At 44.0% G+C, this 22,909-nt stretch overlaps 1 protein-coding gene across 2 annotated transcripts in view; it reads left to right on the top strand.

Moving 5' to 3' along the window:
* SERPINA10 (serpin family A member 10) overlaps positions 1-22,909 on the top strand; it is a 97,707-nt gene that overhangs the window by 70,796 nt on the left and 4,002 nt on the right. For both annotated transcript variants that reach the window (XM_085626468.1, XM_085626469.1), the window contains exon 5: positions 17,312-17,459. In XM_085626468.1, coding sequence (XP_085482594.1) covers positions 17,312-17,459 — 148 coding nt within the window. The remainder of the gene's footprint in view (positions 1-17,311; positions 17,460-22,909) is intronic.

Genomic DNA, 22,909 nt, shown 5'->3' on the forward strand with positions numbered 1-22,909 from the left:
GCAAACTGCATAGCCCGCAGGGCTAATTAGTGCAGGGGGCTTTGAACCGGTGGTAAACAGTTCAGACTCCTAAGCACAGGGCTGTGCTAGATTTTTAACCCCTTATAGAACTGTGTAAAGTATTTTAAAAATAAAAATATCCCAGTTTAGCAACGCATGAAAATACACATTCTATGCCTGAGCAATTTGTATTATTACACAGAATATTAAATAATTATACATAAATATTCAAGTGCTTCAGTCTTTTGCTAAAAAGAAATAAAACAAAACAGCCCGTTCATTTTTGAAAACCTTGCGGTTGCCCTTGGTGGGGCTGGTGTATACACAGTGCTGTTTCTCAACAACATTTGCTACAACCCCAGGACTATCTCAGCTCTGGCTATAGAGCCTGCTCCCTCTTCCTCCCTCCCTACCTCTCTCCATCCCTGCCAGGTCAGCTGCTACAGAGGCCTTTGTCTCCACACCCCTCCCCATGCACGGGCCTGGGGCTCAGTGTTTTGAGGAACTTTTCAAGACCTGCTGCTGACTTTGAACCCCTTTCAAACCTGTGGTTTAAGCAACAGGTTTTATTTATACATTTTTTGAAACACAGATTTCAACGATGCCTGTGGTCTCTTAAACAAAACAAAACTGCACAATGAAACAAACAACGTGCTTCTGTGTGCCTCTGCCAACCCTTTTGTAAAGCAAGCCACACAGGGGGCCTTGAGATGGCAAAGATAGCAGGTCGTAAGAGTGTCCCATCGCATTTAGGCCTGCCAAGAAGGATTAGACAGTGGTTCACCCACCCCTGTTCACCACTAAAGTCTAAATACAAACGTTTTCTATTCCTTTTGTATTTGACTTCCTCAGGTATAAGTCTCAGTGTAGTGTTCTAGGTTGTAAGAGGGAGATGATGTAACGTTCTAGAGTGGGCTTAGGTCACTTGTCTATGTCATACTGTGTTTGCATATTCTAATGTGGAATGTACTTGAGGGAGAATGTTACTCCTTGAACGCTGTGTCAGTTATTCTTGGATGTTGAAGGATGGGGTCTCTTGGATTCTTTCTACATTAAAGAACCTGCAAACAGATCACCTTTATTTCTACTTTATTTCTGATCTTCAATACCTCATTTTGGCGACGAGGATGGGATAAATTTTCGCAGTTTACGAATCGCCCAGTACACGGCTAGAGCCTCTTTCTCAACCACCGAGTAATTGCACTCAGCCCCTCTGAGAGGCCTTGATATAAACAGAATGGTATTGTCCCCTCCATCACCGGACTGTAGTAACACAGCACCCAGTCCTTTGGAGCTGGCATCAGTCATAACATATGAATCCTTAGTTGGATCAAAACTGGAAAGATTAGGAGCTTTTTTCAGATAATCCTTAATCAAGTCAAACTCAGAACTACAAGATTCATCCCACTTGAATTCACAACCTTTCTTTAATAAGGCCCTGATCTTTTCTGTATTTTGAGCAAACCCAGGAACAAACTTATTATAGAACTCTGCCATCCCTAAAAACTTTGTGAGTTCATCTCTACTTGCAGGATAATTCAACTTACAAATGGCCTCTACCAAAGACGGTTTTGGCTTAATTCCTGAGCCAGAAATCATATGACCCAGGTACTCAATCTGCTTCACATCAAATTTGCACTTATCCAACCTGAGAGTGAGACCAGAATCTTCCAACCTAGAGAGAACTTGATTTACCCTTTCATTGTGTTCTCCCAAACTGGACCCGTACACAAGGATGTCATCCTGATAGATTTTGACCCCACTAACACCCCGTAAAGCATTTTCCATCACCCTTTGAAATACCGATGCAGCCGATATTAAGCCAAAGGGCATTCTAAGAAATTTGAAAGTGCCAAATGGCGTGATGAAAGCAGTCAAATCTTGGCACGAGGGATGGAGTCTGACCTGATGGTAGGCCGAAGATAAATCTAGTGTAGAAAAGTGTGTGGCTTCACCTAACGATGACAACATTTCGGTGATGTTCGGAAGAGGGTAATGATCTACAACTACCGCTTTATTCAGTTCTCTCAAATCAATACATAACCTGGCCTCTCCGTTGGCCTTTTGGGCCATAACAACCGGAGAAACCCACTCTGTGGCTTCAATTTCTTGAATGACCTCACTATCCAGCAACTTTTTCAATTCCTCTTTCATTTTGTCTCTTACCAATAAAGGAACATTCCTGACCTTAGCCACCACGGGAATAGAATCTTTTTTTAGTTTAATCAGGTGCACGTACTTTTTAAGACACCCTAGTTTCTTTTCGAACACTTTAGGGAACTTACTTATCCATACACTGTTATCAGAGATGGAAGCAACAGTGGATAGATCCCTCAAACACACCGAAGGAGATTCGTTGGGATCTAAATAAACCCCAAGATCACGTTGGTGTGACCAACTGATTAACGAGTCCCCTTTCATTGAGACATAAATCTTCCCAGCCGTGATCCTCCCTTTGTAATCTATTGTTCCCATAAAATATCCCAACAGGCTTATGACCTGACCACCATAACCTCTAGGAATAATATCAGGCTTAAAAAGCTTCACTTTGTTGATTAAGTATTTTTCATAGAAAATTTTTGGTACTAAAGTGATCTTGGCCCCGGAATCAAACAACATATCCACCTGATTGTCATTAACCAAAACCTTCTCTATAGGACCATCTGCTGACTGACTGTAAATTTGTGATACAATCAGATCGCCCTCATCTTGCTCATAGATGTCTACCTCATTCACCTTTTTTGTATTCTTGCTAGACCTACAACACTTAGAAAAATGCCCTTTTCTTTTACAAATAGAACATGTAGTTTTCCACCCAGGACAATCTTTAAAGTTAGCCACATGTCCTGCATTTCCACACCTAAAGCACTTTACTGAGAATTTTGGATTCCAGTTCTGACGTAAGATCTTAGAGGAACTTTGTCCAGATTGTACCGAAGACTTAACCAAACTATCAGAATTCACATTATGTTTTATATTGATCTCTTTGACATCCGTGTCAGCACTTTTGTCAGAGACCGACCCCTTTTTTATGGCTTCTGAACAAGCTTTAGAGTGTTCGTGCATTTTCAAAGTAGTGATAACATCTTCCAGCGGTGGATTATCTTTCTGCCAAAGTGCATCTTTCGCCTTCTCAATCGAGGAACCCAACATGAGTTGGTCTCTAAGTCTTTCCTCCAAGCTACCAGCAAACGAGCAAGTGGAAGCTAGTTTGCGCAACGATGTAACATATTGTTCCACAGTTTCATCATGCCTTTGAACCCTCTTACCAAAATGATATCTTTCTAAAACCATGCTCATTTTTGGTAGATAATGTAAATCCATTTTCTTAATGCAGATTTCATACTCATTGAGGGAGTCTGCATCAGGTAGATCTGGAAGGTGTTCAAAAACTTCCTGGCCCTCAGAGCCCAGGCAATGTAGAAAGAGAGCTGACTTCCTCTCAGCACTCAGAGAAGTGCCACAAACCCTGGCGTAATTTGCAAAAACTTTTTTCCATTTAATCCAAGGAATGGTTGGATCCCCAGGAGAAGATAGAAAGAAAGGAGGAGCAGTAACATTTTGCATGGCTGCAAGCAGAAATAACAAGGAGCAAATAACCCAAGAAAAGATAAAATAAAATATTAGGGCAACCCAACCTCTCTTTCATACACAACTAAAAAAAAAGGTCGTGTTTGTAAAGTAACTGAATCACTTGATTAGCGTAGGCCAAAACAAAAAGGAAGTCACGAAACAGTTTAAAACACAAGAAATGATCTGCTGAGAAAACAGTAAAGCTGTGCAGATCAGCGTTGTCAACGTAACTGAATCGCTCCACAATACCTTAGGAGTTCTTGGATAATCCACAAGTCACCTCGCACTCAGGACGCAGTAAAACAACCCTTGTGCCTAACGCTGAGGAGTTGCCAGGCAACGCAGCGGAGACTGCGCAGTAGATGTCTTTTCACTGAGAGAGTTTCAGCTCGTTGACGTAGAGCGCTGTGTCAGTTATTCTTGGATGTTGAAGGATGGGGTCTCTTGGATTCTTTCTACATTAAAGAACCTGCAAACAGATCACCTTTATTTCTACTTTATTTCTGATCTTCAATACCTCACTCAGATATTCAGGTACTTTATTCCAACAGCTTGCCGCTTTAACAGTGAAGGAGAAGCCTCCCCTCCGTTGTTTCTGAAAGCGTGGAATCACAATAAGTCATGCAGAACTGGGGTACAAAAGCCTCCCAGGGCAGTATACCTAAATGCCTTTATTTAGGTACATCAGACCCCAATAGTGAAGGGCTTGGTGTGTTGACGTCAATGCTTTGTACTTAATATGATGACGGACTGGCAGCCAGTGAAGTTTATCCCGATAAAAGGACACTGAGGTAAATTTCGGGATTTTAAATAGTAAACGGACTGCCATATTCTGCATCGCCTGTAGCTGCTGGATCAGATAGTCCAGGCGAACAAGGTATAGAACATTGGCATAATCTATCCTAGACAAGATCAGTGACCTGACCACTGTCATTTGGGCCTCAAGGGGAGCAGGTGAAGAAAATTCTTAAACATGCGAAAAATACAGAAACATGATTTCACCACTGCTGAGACCTGTGCTCCAAAAGAAAGTTGGTCATCAAACAACATACCCAGATTTCTGGCCACCGCAGTTGGAGGGGATGAACAGGGCACACTGTCGGGCCAAGCTCCAAGCCAGCCAGAGAGAGGATCCTGTGCAAACAATAAGACTTACATCTTATCAGGATTGGACTGTAATCTGTTAGCCTTTAACCAATCTAGGAATGCCACCATACAGCTAGCAAAAGTAGCCATTGCATTAATAGGATCCCCATCATACGCGAGCAGGAGCGTGGTTTTACACACATATTTTCATAATTACAGGAGATAACCAAGGGCTATCTTGTCACCATTTACACTTTTACATCCCACTGGTACAACAGTAACAGCATCCCCCATAACTAACTTTCTTTATGCAGAGCATTAATCTATACACACACACACACAGGTTGTCTAGATTAGTTTTATCAGTTTTAAAACTGCACCGTTTTGCACACCTTTTAAAGCATTCTTCGTCATTTGCACTATCTGCATAAATTGTAGAAATTGTACTGCTGAAATAGTACTTGAATTTGAATCTGTGTGGGAAAAGTATGCCTACCAGCATCAGGAGGGCGGGAGGGCACGCAAACTGCCACGTAGGTCTTGCACTAAACTGGAAGTCACCAGTAGCAGCGCTGGGGGAGGAGCTACAATCCGAACCACAGCACAGTACAAAAACGGGGCCGTGGCTCGGCCGCGCATCAGACGCACGCAGGCGCATCGAAGTTGGGCCTAAGGTAAGCCTGTCTTCACCCAACCGTGCCCGAATGGACCCAGGGACCAGAAACCCTGGTCCTCTGATGCCAATCCAAACACCAATTCACACTTACTCAAGGGGCACGCTCTTAAACTTGGCAGACAGACATAATCCCAGCATGCGCTGTGTGAAAGCATCTTCCATCGAGCTGGAAGGCCCATTTTCCTGCCGCCACTGTAAATGGGGTTGCCAAGTTACATGTACTCCCCCATACTGAGAAAGATATCAACTCCAACTACCTATCCCTACACTGTATTTATTTTAACTCCAGGTCAATACCAAGACACAGTCTCGAGATATGGGAAACCTTAGACGACCTAAACCCAGATTTGGCATTTATTACCGAAACATGGTTAGATGATAACAACACCCCTGATATTGTCTTAGCTCTACCACCGGGCTACAAACTATTAAAACTGGATAGAAAAGGGCAGAAGGGAGGAGGTACAGCCATTTTATTTAAAGAATACCTTACCTGTGTCCCTGAGACAGTTATCCAGGCAGGCACACATGAGATTCTAGCCTTCTCGGTGTCTAAAGCCTACAGCCCACCATCCTGATCTTAGCGCAAACTTCCTACTACAACTTCTCCCTCTTAAACAGAAACAGTTTCTAAACATCGGTGACTTCAATATCCATTTTGAAAACTTCACCAACCCGGGGGCCGAATAGCTGGAAAATGACATGGCAATAATCCAATTAGATCAGTGTATCAAAGGACCAACCCATATGGATGGACACACACTGGATCTTCTATTCTCTAACATCAAAACGATTAAGGTTCATGACATCAGACCACTGCTTTGAACCAACCACTCCCTAATCTCCTTTTCCGTCAGCCTTCCAGCTAAACCACTCCATGTAAAAACAGAAACTCAATCGGTGAAGAGAGCCTGGAACTGAATCACCCCTGACCTGTTTGCCTCACATTTCTCTCACTATAATCCTGACACGCCCCACACTAACTCCGTTCAAGTAGAAGCTGAACAACTGCAAAAAGAGACTGAGAAAGCACTTGATCAGTGCGCTCCTAAAGTAATTATTAAACCCAACAATAAACTGAGATCCAAAAAGTGGTACTCACTAGAATTAAAACTGATGAAAAGAAAGTGTAGAACCCATGAGCACAAATGGAGACTGTCAAAGGATGGCAAGGACAGAGAGAGCTACCTAAACGAGCAGAAAAGTTATCATATCAAAATGCAAAGAAAAATTATTATATAGAAAGGATCGAAGGCAATGTCAACTAATCCAAAGAACTTTATAAGTAATTCGTGACCTCTGCAAACCCACCAATCTGTCCCAATCCACAATAGACAACTGTGTGTTACTAAACAACTTTTTCACTGACAAAGTGACCAAAATCTATGCATCCTTTAACAATCAGCCCAAGGTAGACAATGCAGACTGGGAAACCATGACTCCTCATCAAGGCCGGACTGGGAACCAATACCGGCCCTGGCAAAGAGCTCGGCCCCCCCCCCTCCCGCAGGGGGTTGGGGGTGCCGCCGAGCTCTTTGCAAAAACGGCCCTGTAACAAAAACGGCCCCCAGGGGCCCAAAAGCGCCCCCCACCTGTGCAGCGCACCGGGGATTGCCCGGTGCCCGCTACGACCAGTCCAGCCCTGCTCCTCATCCCCTGGCTCAGGTCCATCTGGCCACTCTGACCCCCCTCCCAGAAGAGCAGGTAGCTAAAGCTATGACCGAGGTTAAGGCAGGCTCACCACTCGATCCCTGCCCACACTTCATTTTTTCCAGACTAGTATCAGCTTTATGTCCCCATGTCACCAAAATCTTTAATCAGTCCCTAGAGCTAGCCTCCTTTCCCGCAATATGGAAGGACACAGTGGTCTTTCCTCTACTAAAAAAAATCAGGCTTAGAAATGTATGATCCAGCAAACTACCAACCAATCTCATAGCTACCATATCTATCCAAAGTCTTGGAGAGATTGGTAAATAGACAACTCGCCACTTTCCTCGAAACCAACAACCTACTAGACCCCTCCGAGACTGATTTTAGAATCAATAACAGCACCGAGGACATGCTACTCGCCGTAGCCGAAAATGTCAGATCACTAGTGGATCAAGGCAGACCCGTAGCACTGATCCTTCTGGACCTCACGGCAGCTTTCGACACCGCATCTTATAACAATTTACTACAAATTCTCCACGAGAAAGGATTACATTAAAAAACCCTCTTGCGGTGCGTATCCTTTCTGGAAAACAGAACCGAAAAAAATTCAAATGGGTCCTTACTCATCCACTCTAAAAAGCATCAAACATGGAGTCCCACAGGGAGCCTACCTAAGCCCCACTCTTTATAATGTATATGTGTCCTACCTAGCAAACATCGGTAGGAAATGGGGCTTTGACATCTGCTCATATGCAGATGATACGCAACTACTGATCCCTCTGGATAACAGATTTGCTAACACTGACACTAAGAGCAACCTAATTAACTGCCTCACCGAAGTCGCAACTTGGATGACAGATCACTGCCTCATGCTAAATGCTGGAAAATTTGAGATCTTGCTCTCTGGAGGGGCATACTCAATCTGGGACACCAGCTGGTGGCCCAAGTGCTGTGAACCGCCCCTGAACCAAAGCGCATTGCAAAAAATCTGGGCATCCTATTTGATGATGCTCTAACCTTGCAGGACCACTTTCGCACGCTATGTGGGAAAGGTTTTTTGACGCTGAAACTGTTCTGAAGAATTTTTCCTTGGATTCCTGTGAATTGCCGGAAGACAGTCACCGAGGCCCTCTTTTTAAGTGGACTGGACTACGGAAATGCACTTTATGTGGGCATGTCCGACTACCTTTTTTTTTCGCCTGGAGGTATTCCAAAACGTAGCTGCTAGACTGATCTGTAACAAAACCAGATACAGCTTAGCCTCCGATAGCATGAAGGAGCTACATTGGCTGCCGGTGCGACAAAGAGCCAATTTCAAGCTCCTCTGCTATGCCCACAAAACCTTGCATAATATAGGCCCGCACATTCTGCGAGACAAAATCGCATTCCACGTCCCTTCACGGAAACTGAGATCACGTCATCAGGCCCTGGCAAAAGTCAAACGCACCACCAGAGTCAGGATGGGAGACCGCTCCTTTCCAAGTCAGCTGCCATCATGTGGAATGGCCTCCCACTTGACCTACACCTGACAGACTACACCTGCATTTTAGAAAGAAGCTAAAAATCCTCCTGTTTCCCAGATACTGAGCCAATTAGTCATTAGCTAAAAAAGAAAAACTACGACGCAATCAAACACCCTGACTCTTACGCCGCATTGCATGCTATCCTAGTGCCATGATGTCCTCCGGGATGAATGTTGCACTCTACAAATACAATAAAATATTTTATTCTGCACGGTGAGGCAATCTGCTTTGGGGGGCTGTAACCCTAACTATATTTGTACCCCTAAGCACTTCAAGCTGACACAAACTTGATTGCAACTTTTTCTTTTTATAAAGAAAAAACATTTTCAAACCTTCTTTAAGAGGTGCATGAATTTGTACACACACACATAAACACACTCAGATTGTGCCCTGCACGGTGCGGCAATCGGCTTTGGGGGTAGTGTAACACTTTCAGATTTTCACAACTATGAGATTCAAGCTAACACAAATTTATTGTAACTTTTTCTTTTTTTAAAAGCACACGATTTTTTAAACCGTAAAAAAAGCAGACACTGTGTAGTGCAATACACTGAAGGGTAAAAACCTTGTAAAAGATAAAAAACATTCCTTTTTTTTTACCTACAGAAGAACTGGTCCAATGTTGCCTGAGTGCTCACAGCAATACAGCACAAAAGCTTTTCTCCATGTTCATCAGGAAGCCCCTCTATTCACTGACTTAAAATAAGCATTTTCTGACTGATTTAGGGGGGGCGTCATTCTATTCTTAGTAGAGATTGCTACATTTGCGCAGTTTTCCACACCTCCAAAGCCACTCCAGCTCTATGAATTTTGTCTAGACGTTTTATACAAAAGTTAAGTCAAAATGCTTGTGTTTTGTTGACAAGGTGGATCCTACTCACCCCTCCTCAAAGTGAGGCCCATCTGCGTTTGGGTTCCATTTCATATCAGTCTTGATTCTATTATGTATTTGTCTAGACGTTTCTAACAAAAGACCTGTTTAAGTCAACTATGTGCCGCCTAAAATAAGACAGATGGCTTTGGGAGATAGCACAGCTGGGGGGTTCCGTCTGTGAATATTTTCTATGCATCTCATTGAGGAGCCCCTATCTGTCTCATCAAGGACTCAGACATGTAGCTTAGGAGCCGGAGAAGTGTCCTGGCTCTGGGAGTTATAAAAGCTGTCACTGCGGTGACATTTTCTTCACGCCCTGGCTCTTCGACAGACAGACCTATTTCTTTTTTCTATTCATTTTCTATTTATTTATCTCTCTCTCTACCATTCATTTCTCACCCCTCTTGTCTCCTAACACCACTCGTTCTAAAGCCATCTATAGAGATTTCGCCCCCCACCACTGGTGGCTCTGTTTTGCCCAAGCCCCGGGGACAGGCAGCTATACTACATAATACAAATGATTCTTATCGCCTCCCGGATTGACGCCGGACTGCCCTGTGACTCTTTTTGCCGTTCCTTCATCAGCAACTCGCCGCACCCGCTGCGCGGGTCCTGCAGCGTGTTGGAACCTCGTAGGAGCTGCTAGAAGGGGTCGCCTCTGACTTGGGGTGAGTGCATTTGGCCAGGGCTGTGAGCAGCAGGGGACTCCATTGTCCAGGAGTCCCTGCGAGCCCAACTGGCTACACCTGGGCTGCTCTCCCTGGATGCCACGCCCCCCCGCACACACGGGAGTAAAAGCGCACCATCTACTTTCTACCTTTGGGATTCTTATCGCCTCCTGGATTGACGCCGGACTGCCCTGTGACTCTTTTTGCCGTTCCTTCATCAGTAACTCGCCGGACCCGCTGCGCGGGTCCCGCAGCGTGTTGGAACATTGTAGAAGCTGCTAGAAGGGGTCGCCTCTGACTTGGGGTGAGTGCATTTGGCCAGGGCTGCGAGCAGCAGGGGACTCCATTGTCCAGGAGTCCCTGCGAGCCCAACAGGCTACACCTGGGCTGCTCTCCCTGGACGCCACGCCCCCCTGCACACACGGGAGTAAAAGTGCACCATCTACTTTCTACCTTTGGGATTCTTATCGCCTCCAGGATTGACGCCGGACTGCCCTGTGACTCTTTTTGCCGTTCCTTCATCAGCAACTCGCCGGACCCGCTGCGCGGGTCTCGCAGCGTGTTGGAACCTCGTAGGAGCTGCTAGAAGGGGTCGCCTCTGACTTGGGGTGAGTGCATTTGGCCAGGGCTGCGAGCAGCAGGGGACTCCATTGTCCAGGAGTCCCTGCGAGCCCAACTGGCTACACCTGGGCTGCTCTCCCTGGATGCCACGCCCCCCTGCACACACGGGAGTAAAAGCGCACCATCTACTTTCTACCTTTGGGATTCTTATCGCCTCCTGGATTGACGCCGGACTGCCCTGTGACTCTTTTTGCCGTTCCTTCATCAGCAACTCGCCGGACCCGCTGCGCGGGTCCCGCAGCGTGTTGGAACCTCGTAGGAGCTGCTAGAAGGGGTCGCCTCTGACTTGGGGTGAGTGCATTTGGCCAGGGCTGCGAGCAGCAGGGGACTCCTTTGTTCAGGAGTCCCTGCGAGCCCAACTGGCTACACCTGGGCTGCTCTCCCTGGACGCCACGCCCCCCCCTGCCCACGTATTTCCCTATTTCAAGACATGACTCCCCCGCTGCGCGGGAGCGCACGGGTGCGCCCGGGGCTAAGCCCGGGCAAAGGGTGGCCCGTTCGAGGACGGAAGAGACCGGACCGGGCCATTCCCCTAAATTTTTTCATTCCCTGTGTACTGTTTATTTATAACTACATGTACTGTTATTTTATTACCACTGCGTACGTATGTTTCCAAAGACTGAGTATCTTTGATAATCTGTGTACATAAGTCGCTACCTATCTGTACTGGCCTCTAGGAAATATGGTTCTAACTAGAGGAAACAAAACTAAAGTAAAAGGGGGTGGGGGCAAGCTTTTAGGCCCTATGGACGATTTTATTGTCAAGGCAAACACATTTATTGATCAAAGTATCAGTTTAATAGAAGGCAGGGTGTCTTTGGACTTAGCGTTGGCTAAAAGATCATCTATTGGTAACTTAAGGGACGCAAAAACCCCGGAAACGTCCAGCATTACTGGGTGTCGGTCGCTCTGTGAGGGTAGGCGTAGCCTACCAAACAATGTCGACCTGTCGGCCTCCCATCTTTCTGATTTCCAGTTAAGTCTAGACTTAGAAAGGACACCAGAGATGATTCCCCAACTAACAACGGATGAATTAAGGCAAACAAGAGGGAGGAGGGAGGGCGCTATAAGGAAACGAAAGAACAACTCAAAAAATCTTACCCCCGTGAGATTAGCGACCAGCGCAGTGGGGAAGAGATCGTACCTCCTAGTGCAGAACAGTGAGTCGATTCTGCGATGATAAATCAGTCCTCACATGATATTTTAGATCTTATTAGTGAGGAAGTCCCTATGTATTCACCATCTAGTAAAACAATAAGGGATAATGAAAATTCACAACTGATAAATAACATCGCAGATCTCCTAAAATCTTCCCTCGCTCCACTCGAAGTAAGACTGACACAGATAGAGCACCAGCTATCGAACCTTGTCAATATTACGAAATCTAAGCAAGCGCACGGGGACCAAAAAAGGGGAGGAATTAAGACGCCCCCTCAAAAGACATCATGTAGACAAAACAAAGTATCTGAAATCTTACCTTTAAAAGTAACATCTAAACTACCACCTTCTAAAGCACGAAACACCAACAGAGCAGTGGAACCTTCCATTAAAGTTACTATAACCTCACCTCAGGGTAATGCCCTGACAGTAAAAACCCCAGTCCCGAAAATTTCGGCACCTAAAAAATTGGTGCCTAAAACCAAAACTCTGTCCTCAAAAAAATCTGTCCCAAAAACTGTGGTGCCCGAAACTAATAGAGGCGATACAAGGAAACCTTCTGAAATTAGTTTGGCTGTCGATCTGCCGCCAGAAGCAAGTCCTTTTGTAGTTGTTATGACAGGTGTCCCCGAGATAGAGGATCATAACGCAGAACCTACATGGTCATTGAAAAATAAGGTCCAATACTGGTTAAACACTAATCGCCCTTTTCCAGCAAGTTGGACTTGTAGGATTCTGATGGTACGCAGGACTCCCTGGGTGGGAAACAGTAGGAAAACAATACCAGGAGACTGCATTCTGATTACATTCGAAGACCCCAGTGTGGTAAATTATATTTGCTCTTGGGAGTTCTCGAATGTTAATGGAGAAATGGGAACTAGGAGACTCTACTTTTTTTATCCTTCTAGGCTTTGTAAAGGGATTCCTAACAACTTCGATCGCCCCTGGGAAGTAGCAGCCTCACATCATGGGAAATATCCCAATCAATGGCAAGTAGCGGGTCCTCGCTATTGCGATTACGATGGTCCCTGGTATTCACCGGTGCCACGACATTGGGGAGGAGGACGGGATGAATGGGGCACCCGTACCCAGAGGACGGCACATAGAGAGCCGCCCCAAAGGGACGCCTGGTCCAGTATTCCGACGGCGAATAGGTTCAGCGTCCTTGAATTGGTCGACTGACCACTAGTGATGACAGAAACCACTAATTCTAAGATACGTCATCCAACGCCCAAGGTAAAAACGATTCGCTTAGTAAATGAAGCTGTGACCAATACAGAAACCACTAATTCTAAGATACGTCATCCAATGCCCAAGGAAAAAACGATTCGCTTAGTAAATGAAGCTGTGACCAATACAGAACTGCAGCCCTTACCTATCCTCTTTTGGAACGTAGCGGGTCTTCGTTCCAAAATTGAGGATGGGACGGCCGCAAATTTCTTGGAGCCGGGTAAAATGATGTACCTACAGGAGACATGGTCCATGACGGAGCTCCACCTCCCGGGTTATAAAACATTTTTTACCTCTGCTCTGGGTAATGGTGTAGGCAGACCTAAGGGGGGGCTGACTACATACATCGCAAATACAGTTAATCTCCTAAAAGTATATGTAGTTGCTTCCGACTCACATTTCCAATTATTCTCCTTTGCGTTTAAAAAAAAAGAGTCTATCCTCTTGCTTAACCTTTATAATAACTTAGAAGAGGACCAATTTTTGACCCTTCTCTCTAACATCAAGGAGAAGTTAACCCATAATCTAAGGACAGGAAAAGGGGTAGTCCATCTCCTATGGGGAGGAGATCTGAATTTACATCCTTGCCCACATGTTGGAAAAAATCGATGTGGGATAGTGGATGAACATGATGTTCCCCTTATGCATTTTGTTCATAGCAAGGGGGGGGACTGCAATGAATAATGTCCTACTAGACCTGGAACTTGTAATCGCTAATGAGCCAAGTCTAGGTTCAAACTTCCTGCAACCAACATATGTGGGTAGGGGCTACAAAACGACAGTAGATTACATCCTCTTGTCAACGGGACTGTTGCCCCGAGTTAGGTCTTTTGAGGTCCTGACAAACACTCTAAGCGATCATTCTGCTCTCAGGATGGAGCTTTATGTAACTCATTTTCAACCTCCAACTGTTGCTATAGCGAAAACCCTCGCACAGAACAACCTAGAGCTAGGAAGGCAAAATGGATATACACTAAAATGGGGGATGATAAATCCGGAAGAAATTACTGGAAAATTGGTAAAAGAGGCATACACAAACATAACCAAGTGTTTGGATTTAAGAGAACCAGATGAAGAAGTCCTAAATAATTTCTCACAAATATTAGAGAAAATTAAGGGACTTCTCACAGTAATTCCAAATACCTCAAATTCAACTACTAAAGGGTGTTTTAATCATAGCTGCACTATGGCCCTAACTAAGTTAAAGGAGGCTCTGAAGAAAACAGATAGAGACCTGGAGCAGATCCAATCTCTGAGACACCAATATGGAAGGGCACGTAAGCAAAGAATCAAAGAATTAAAACAGAAATTATGGGACGATCTACATACCAGTGCCGTCTCCAAAAACAGTGTCGCTTTTTGGCGAACTGTTAAATCCCCCTACTTATTAGATAAACATGGTCCAAAGATAGAAGTGGCTATAGAAGAAGATATCTGGGTGTCCCACTTTTCCAAGATCTTCAAAAATACAGTAACATCGGTAGGGATAGAATCCTCACTCCCAACAGTTGTATACCCAATCTCCCTGTACTTTGACATTACTGAAGTTGTAGCGGCCTTGGAAGTAAGTAAAAGTGGGAAAGCCCCAGGCCAAGATGGGGATCCAGTGGACCTTTTTAAATTCAATCTGGATCTCTGGTCCCCTATCCTTACTAGAGTATGCACCGCAGCTGCGAAGCTGGGTCTGATAAAATCCTGGACCAAATCGATCATGGTCCCAATTTTTAAAAAGGGTGATCGCCAGGACGTCAAATGTTACCGTCCTATTTCTTTACTAGATTCCCTGGGCAAGGTCGTTGGTAGAGTCGTGCTTGAACGACTCCGGCTGTGGGCTGAGGAGGGAGACATTATTTCAGATCTCCAATTTGGATTTCGGGAGGGGTTTGGAACGGTAGAGCAGGCCCTCAATCTTAGTTTGATAGTGGGCAAATATCTCAAAGCAAAAAAGGACACGGTATACATGGTCTATGTAGACCTGTCCGCTGCTTTAGATTGCGTTTCACACGCAAAACTCTGGAGGATTTTGGCCCATATGGGAGTGGACCCCCCTCTTTTAGACTTCTTAAGAGAGCTATATTCAAATGCATCAGCAAGGGTGCGTTTTGGTATGAGGGGGGAGCTGACAGCACCTTTTGGAGTAGAGCGTGGAGTCAGGCAGGGGTGTGTCCTGGCCCCCTTCCTCTTCTCTCTGTATACAAACGGTTTAGAGGAGGAGATGTTGAGGGGGGCTCAGGATCTTCCACGAGTAAAACAGCGCTTGATTCCCGCTCTGCTCTATGCAGATGATGCTGTCATCTTGGCGCGTACCTCGCGAGAATTGCAGAAGTCCTTGAATAGATATGTCGACTTTATGGGTGGGTTGGACTTACAAGTAAATGTTAAAAAAACGTTCGTCATGGTAGCAGGCAGCGGGAAAAAACGACTAAAGAACATCTACCTCAAAGACCAAAAACTTGAGGCAACCGCTCAGTACTTCTACCTGGGTATCATGATTGACGAAAGACTTAATTGGAGGCCAGCAGTAGAGGCTAGATGCCATCTTTTCAAAAGAGCCATAACGTCCTTGATGAGTTTTTCTCAGAGACTAGGGAGAAGGCCCCCAGTGGAGTTATTAAAAATCTACATAGCCAAGTGTCAGGCGATTGCACTGTATGGGGCGGGAGTCTGGGGATATGTAGATGTTAGTGCCCTTCAGGTGGCCGAAAACACTTTCCTCAGATTCCTTTTAGCAACACCGTGTAGTACTTCAATTTACGCCTCCCACTTGGAACTTGGAATCCCTTGCTTAGAGGATCTATTAAAGATTCAACCACTATTGCTTTGGCAGCGTATTTGGTCCTCTGACAAAAATGCTTTAACCCAGGAAATTGTGGCAGACTCAATGATCCTTGATCAATCTCTAAAAATAAAATGGCTTCGGTATATTAGAAATTTCTTCAAGGATCTCGGATTGGAGAAATATTACCTTAAACCTAAAGATATTATCGAAGTATCTAAGCGAGCGTTGAAACAATTGGCTCTGATCCATTTAGAGTCCCTGAGGTTGACATCTGAGTCGACAAAATCCTCGGTCCTTCATGCCAACATGATTCAGTTCACTTATTTTATCCAGCCCTATCTAACATTACAGATCAGTACCTATGATAGAATGTTATTGACAATATTCAGATTGGATCTTTTCTATAGACTAGTATCTTTTCCTGAGACAAATAGGTGGGATTTAATTCTCCCTACCTGTCCTTGTGATGAGGAATCAATACAGTCTGATTTACATACAATATTGTTTTGTAAATTCCATCATCCACATAGGAAGGTTTGGCTACTTACTAAGGCGATGGGGACTTAGACAATGTCGCCCTGCCATGCTACGTCTCCAATTGCTAGAATCTGAACTGGTTTGTTATCTTGGCCTTAACTTTTTAAAATGTATTATAAAGCATAGGAAAAATTTGTAAAATTTACGCTGGATCTACTCCCAGATATTGTAATGAAATCATAAGAGTCCTTGTTTGTAATATACCCGACTTCGCATTTGTGTAAATTTTACTTCTTATTATGACTTTTGTTTCACTGTGTACTTGTATTTTTGAAATGTTTCTTTTATGGTTTTACAATCTGTAAAAACCGAATAAAGAGGATTATTATTATTATAATACAAATGAATCAATTTGTCCCTATTTGACACTCCCCACTGACCCCCCCTCTAAAAGACGTATAATAAACAGGGTGTATCTACCAAAACATGCACAGAGCGTGTTGAGACTCAAGCTGACTCATGCCTGCAATTGCCAGAACATGCCTGGGCTTGTTTTGCTAGAGACTTCCAGACAGTGCACCCCAAGAGTGCTGCAATTGTGCCTGTGACAATGTCCTAGACACAGGGCAAGGACCCCGTGCCTGTTGTGACAACGCCCTAACAATTTGGTAGGACTATGGGCACGTGACTGGCACATCACCAGGGTGATGTCACAACACAGGTGTCCCAACACAGTCATGTAACCCCCCTTGGAAGTGGCAGCAATTCTGGGGAGGGCCCCCGTGGGCCGCGGAAGTCCTAGTAACAGAAGTGACATCACTTCTGAGGTAGGACAACTGTCACTTTTTGGCTTGATGGCAAAAGAGAGCCAATTGTACTATTCCTTGAAAACAGGGTAATGTTTTGTAAATGTGAGCAAAATCGCAAAGTGTTTTATGTTGAACTGCTGGAAGGTCAAATCGAAACATAATGTGATATATTTATTTTCTTTCACAGAAAAACAAATCTCTTTTTTCCCAAGTTCACCCTCGACCATAGGTATGAGATGGGCAATTTACTTCAAGAGTTGGGGATACAGGATCTTTTTTCTGGCAGTGCGAACCTGACAGGGTTAACAGACCAGAGGAATATGAGGCTTTCTGAGGTACGTTGTTATTGATCACCATGAGTCCTCAAAAATAGACAAATAGAAAAGAACCCAGTAGGTTAAGTTTCACATAGTCAGTGTATGGAAAATGATTTGTTGCATCATGTTTTAATGCAAATCAACAAAGCATTAATTAAGAAAATAGACCAATCTGAGCGGAGAAATATTGTACCAATGATGATGATTTATCTCCGATAAAAAAGATAATTTACAGTCAGTATGTATTTGCCTATACTTCACCCCATGAACACACATCACAGCAATAGTTTGGAGGGTGCGGGGATTGGTGTAACGTAGGTATAAATGATGGGTGTATCTCATTCAGTTCCTGCAGATTTTTCTCAAGCTTTCATTTTTATGATTTTGTTAATTGTCTACCCTTCCGATTCAAATTTCTCACTACCATAGGAGTTGCAATATTTGTTAAAGCTGGCTGCAAAGTGAGATTATGTAACTGGACCACATGCTTTAGTCCCCAGGACTGGGAACAGGCAAGACCGTTTGATCTTAATGAAAGTACATATACATTTAATATACTTATAGGGACTTTCAGCCAGCTCTGTGAATCCCATTGGCCTGCTAGTGCATCATTAGTACTTTGTTCCAACCACTACAACAAACAGCATGAGTGGTGTTTTTTTGCTCTTGCAATTTAATAGAAAAAGTAGTCATCTGGTATAGGTTTGCAAAAAGCGTTCAGATATTATCAAAGCAAAAAGTTGGCATCCATAGACAGACCTATTGGCGTGGTCCATGCCAGTTATGTTTGCTTGCAATCTCCTTTCATTACCGTCATTCCAAGGGCCACTATTACCTGTTCTATAAAGCTATTTTTTTTTATAGTTCTCCCTTTTTAGTCTCACTTTCTTCTCTTTACAAGAAACTAGTTTCCAGTAGTTCTGACTCGACTACCCACTCAAAAGCAGAATGGGGACACGGATGTACCTGATTGGTTGAGGGATTTTATCTAATGAACTGACACTCTCCCTACATAATTTTCGAGCAGGTAGACTGGATGCCAGGTAGATGTGGTGTCTATTCTTTCCCATTGAAAGCCTTATCAGACTGATATTTACCCCAAAAACCTTAATTAATCTCTTCTTCCTTTTTTATTGTTTGAAAAAAACCTAGAAGCAATTAATGTACTGGCTATTCAATCCCTTTTGTGTTTAAGCGTTTCTGTTTCTTTACAAGTATTATGTTGTGCATTGTGTTGGGTTGCTTCAACTTAGAAACTGAGGAATACAAAAAATTGATGGGTGGAATGCTTGAAACAATCTCAGCAACAACAAATTACTTGGGCAGCATCCCAGTCTAGTGTTTCTTTGCCTACCTTACCACCTCCGATTGGACCAAACGATAAACAAATTAGTCTTCACTCTGCTATAATAGGAACAGTGCAGACCAAACTGCCAAACCAGGTCCTCTCTCTACAGGAATATTAACAACCCAAAATTGGTTTCCTGCTAATTGGGCCTCATCAGTCAGGTGCGGCTAAGTCCCAGTGCCACAGTGAGCTTGGGACCCATGTCTGGGCATACCCGTTGCACTTAAGGTGCCACACTGAGCTATGCAGACGAGTGATGGATGGAATACTTAAATTAGACTTATGAATGTATTTAACCTCAATGACTATGTTGTTTGTTGAGGGTTGCTTTATCTTAGAAACTGACCCTATATTTTGCGTGGAGCAATAATCGCAGGGTGCAAGAGTTAGCATTTCAGAGTCAGCTTCATTTGTTTCAAAGAAAGACAACAATGTGCCCTTGTGCTTCAAGGCTACATTTGCCTCACTATTTGTTTTATGTTTTCCAAGCATTTATGGAATATTTCTAGTGTTATTTTTTTATTTATCCTAAGGGGTACATGTGAATATTGAAAGTGGGTCAAGGAAACTTTCTTGTTCCAGGAGGAAAAAGGTATTTGTAATCTTTCCATGTTTAGCTGCTCTCTTCGCCTTCTGAACAACAGATGGAGCTATTTTAGTGACAAGAACTATCAAATAATTTGTATGATATAGCTTAGGCCCACTAAAACACTTCTGTCTTCTCAGAATGATGTTTGGAAGTGACAGAAAGGTAATGGTGTAATAAATAAATTTTAGCATGGTACACATACTTAATTACTTGATGAGATTAAAAACGTTAACATTCATAGATCACTTCATTGTCAATTTTCCTTGCCATTAGAGAGCCTGTAATCATAATTTTTAGGTATTGCATGCACTGTCACTTGCAAGTCTGTTGTTACTTGAAAAACCTTTAAAATGGTTTAGAGCCCACCCAATACTTGGTTGGCTTTGTTGTCATTCCTATTTGTCAGTGCATGTTGGTTTCACTTTCTTCTTTGTGTTTGTGTCTCTTTGATGGAGCATGGACCACATACTGGGTAATTGCTTTCAATTAACAATACTTAGCACTCTTCATGTGTTTATATTAACAATGTCCAATGACATTAATTCTCCATAAGTGTGAAGTTGTTCCAAATCGCATAATTCTGTGGTTCTTCCACATTCAATATATTAAAAGATGGTCCATAGGCCGGCAGTTTCAATCCTTTATTAGACCTTCATTTAAAACAATTTGATTGTAGCCAACGAGTTTCACTCTTTAAGAACTTCTTCAGGGCTCACTAGTCAATTTTCTTTGCTACATAAATGTATGCAGTTGTGTTTCTATGTTGTTTTGACATATTTCAAACTTCATAAATTAAATGTTTGTCAAGTCTCAGGTACCATTTGTTCACCTCTCCTCTTCCTCCTGCTTAGAGGAAGTACACTGGCGGCTACTTTAGGTGATGATCGGAAGTTTCTTTGATAGATGGTTTGTGGTGGCTATTCCCTCAAACTCAAGCATATTTCTTTCTAGAGCTTGGTGATACATTATATAATCATTGGTCACGGCGGTAGGTGCGTTTTCTGTGTTTTATTGTCTCAGCCATCTGTCATTAGTTGGTGATTAATTGATTCATTGGTGTCCTGTTACTGCTCTTATCCAATTCAGGTACTTCTTTCTTCTTCTTTTCCCCATCAGCATTCCTTCCTCATCATCGCTGCTTAAGCGTCCATTCGCTGTGCCTTAGAGGTCGACTGCTCTGTGGCTGCAGTTATTTAATTGCTGCTTTTGCTATTTTTTGCCGCAGATGCTACAATGAAATATATTATTGCTTGTTGTTGTTGTACACACTAGGCATTCACCTAATTTTTCTGGTATTCACTACATTTATAAAAGAGAAATGTGTCCTTTTTGACTAAGCCCATGGTTGTGTAATGCAGGGCAGTGGCAAAAAAACAAGAAATTCAAAACTTACCTTCTCGCACGTCCACTCAGCAAAACGCGTTTCTGTACCTCAAGATCATCCTGCTTAATTATTGGCAATAAATGACAGCTGGCAGCAGAGTTACATATAATTTTTTCATCTAGCCTTACCATCTTGCCTGGTTCCCCAAATTTACAGCTGTGCCAAATAAGGTTAAAAGGTATTTTTGTGAGCAGCAGTGATCATTAGAGATGGCAGCTAAAGTGTTCAGAGATGGCAGCTGAGGACAACCATAGCTGCTTGAGTCTGGCTGCTTATGATGGGTGTCAAACTGTATCCTATGCAGCCAACTAAACCAAAAAGACTTCATTCACCTCCATCGTGGTGTTTTCTAAAAAAGGATGCTACTGTGCACTCATCCTGGGAAACATACTTCATCACTGGGGCCTCCTTGATCAGCACCCAGATGCCGGAGCCAGGGAGTGGTACTAAGGAGGTCAGCAATTTGTTTTTTTTATCAGACCACCACCCACATGTCTCAACATGGCTGATTTGATCTGGGCTAGAGAATGGTGGGCAATGTAATCCGGGTTTGGCATGTGCAATGCGCGCCAACATCTCTCGACTAATCTTGCCCACCTTTGCCTAGCAGTAGCCCTTGTAATGCCAACCCTGCCTAAGAACAGGCTCTACCTGGGGGATGGTACTCTCAAACCACCAGACCAATGCCAGATTCATCTGTGCCCTGGAGCAAAAGGAACTTTTTGCAGCTGCACCTTTCCTGGATTTTATCCAGAAAGAGACTTGTGGTATTGTGCATGTGCAGACTTTAGAATCAACAATTCATATTTCATAAAATAGTTATTTAGGGCCTCCTTTAGAGTGTGATGGGCAGCCCACCTCTGCCAGGGTATTCCATCATATTTAGAAATCTCTGCTATCCTGGGGCTGTATTACAGAAGGTGCCCCAGGGCACAACAGGACTTTGCGCCCACTTGGCGCACCCCCCGGGGCACTTTGGTATTATAGAAGGGGATGCAAAGGCTTGTGCGTCCCCTTCTATAATACCGTTAGGGCTGGCACACTTAATGCGACAGCGCTACCTTCAGGGGGTGTTCTCTCATTTCCATAAGGGCGTGCCCTATGCAAATGAGGGAATTACTTTGACTCTGCGCCCGCACCATATTACAGACAGGGGCCCAGAGTCAAAGAAGCCTGCAGGAGGTGCACTATTTAAAAGCTGGCCACTGTCAGTGCGCCCCATGAGAGCAGCCCTCTGCAGGGGGTAATTGGGGTCCCATGGACCCCCTAGACATCCCCTTGCTGGCAGGCGCAGTCATTGAATGCACCCACCTGCAAGAGGATCTCTAATCCACTTTGAAAGTGCAGACGGGTGCCACCTGCACAGTGAAAACACAGAGTAGCTGCTCCATGTTTTCACATGAATGCTCTGCCCCTGGGGAAGCGCGAGTTCCCAGCTGCCCTGGGGGCAGTGCATTCACCAGAATAGGTCACATTATCATTATTTGCGCCCTTTTGAAAGGTGCACTGGGCGCAAACAATGATAATGTGCAATACGTCCCCTAATGGAGATTTGCATGCTTTGGTGGTTCCTCTGAAGCCACTATAGGTTTGGTCAGTGACCTCCATGTTTCATGCAATTTTTCAGTAAAAAAAACTCCCAAGAGAGGAGTTTGATTAAGTAAAACAAAATACTCATGAACCTAGCACCCTGGGAATTGCTTCCAATGGTATGGGGGTCATTTTTCTGTTCCTCTGCTCGGGAAAACAAGGCTTCCTGTGGCGGTCCCAAACAGAAAAAAAAGTATGTCAGATCATTCACTCTAAATAGTACCCACAACAATAGCCCCACGTCTTTTGGCCATTGGTGTAAGGTTTCTGCTGGAAGAGCCAGCAAGGGCACCTCAAGAGAAAACATGATGGCCTGCTCAACTCTAAATAGAGTGGGTGGATTGTCAGTTTGGTGGGCAGGGAACTCCACCAGTTTTGTGGATGAATTTCCTGTCCGCCAAACTCTAAATGAGGCCCTAAATCCTTAATTAGATAAAACAATTGGGATTTGCAATAAAAAGACCAGCAGCCGCTGCCAAAAATTTGATGTTTTGAGTCCTGGGTACTATGTGTAAGGATTTGGGCTATTAGTTGCGAGGGTTGTGACACAATCCTTG

This window comes from Triturus cristatus, chromosome 9 (assembly GCF_964204655.1).
Source record: "Triturus cristatus chromosome 9, aTriCri1.1, whole genome shotgun sequence".
NCBI lineage: Eukaryota > Metazoa > Chordata > Amphibia > Caudata > Salamandridae > Triturus > Triturus cristatus.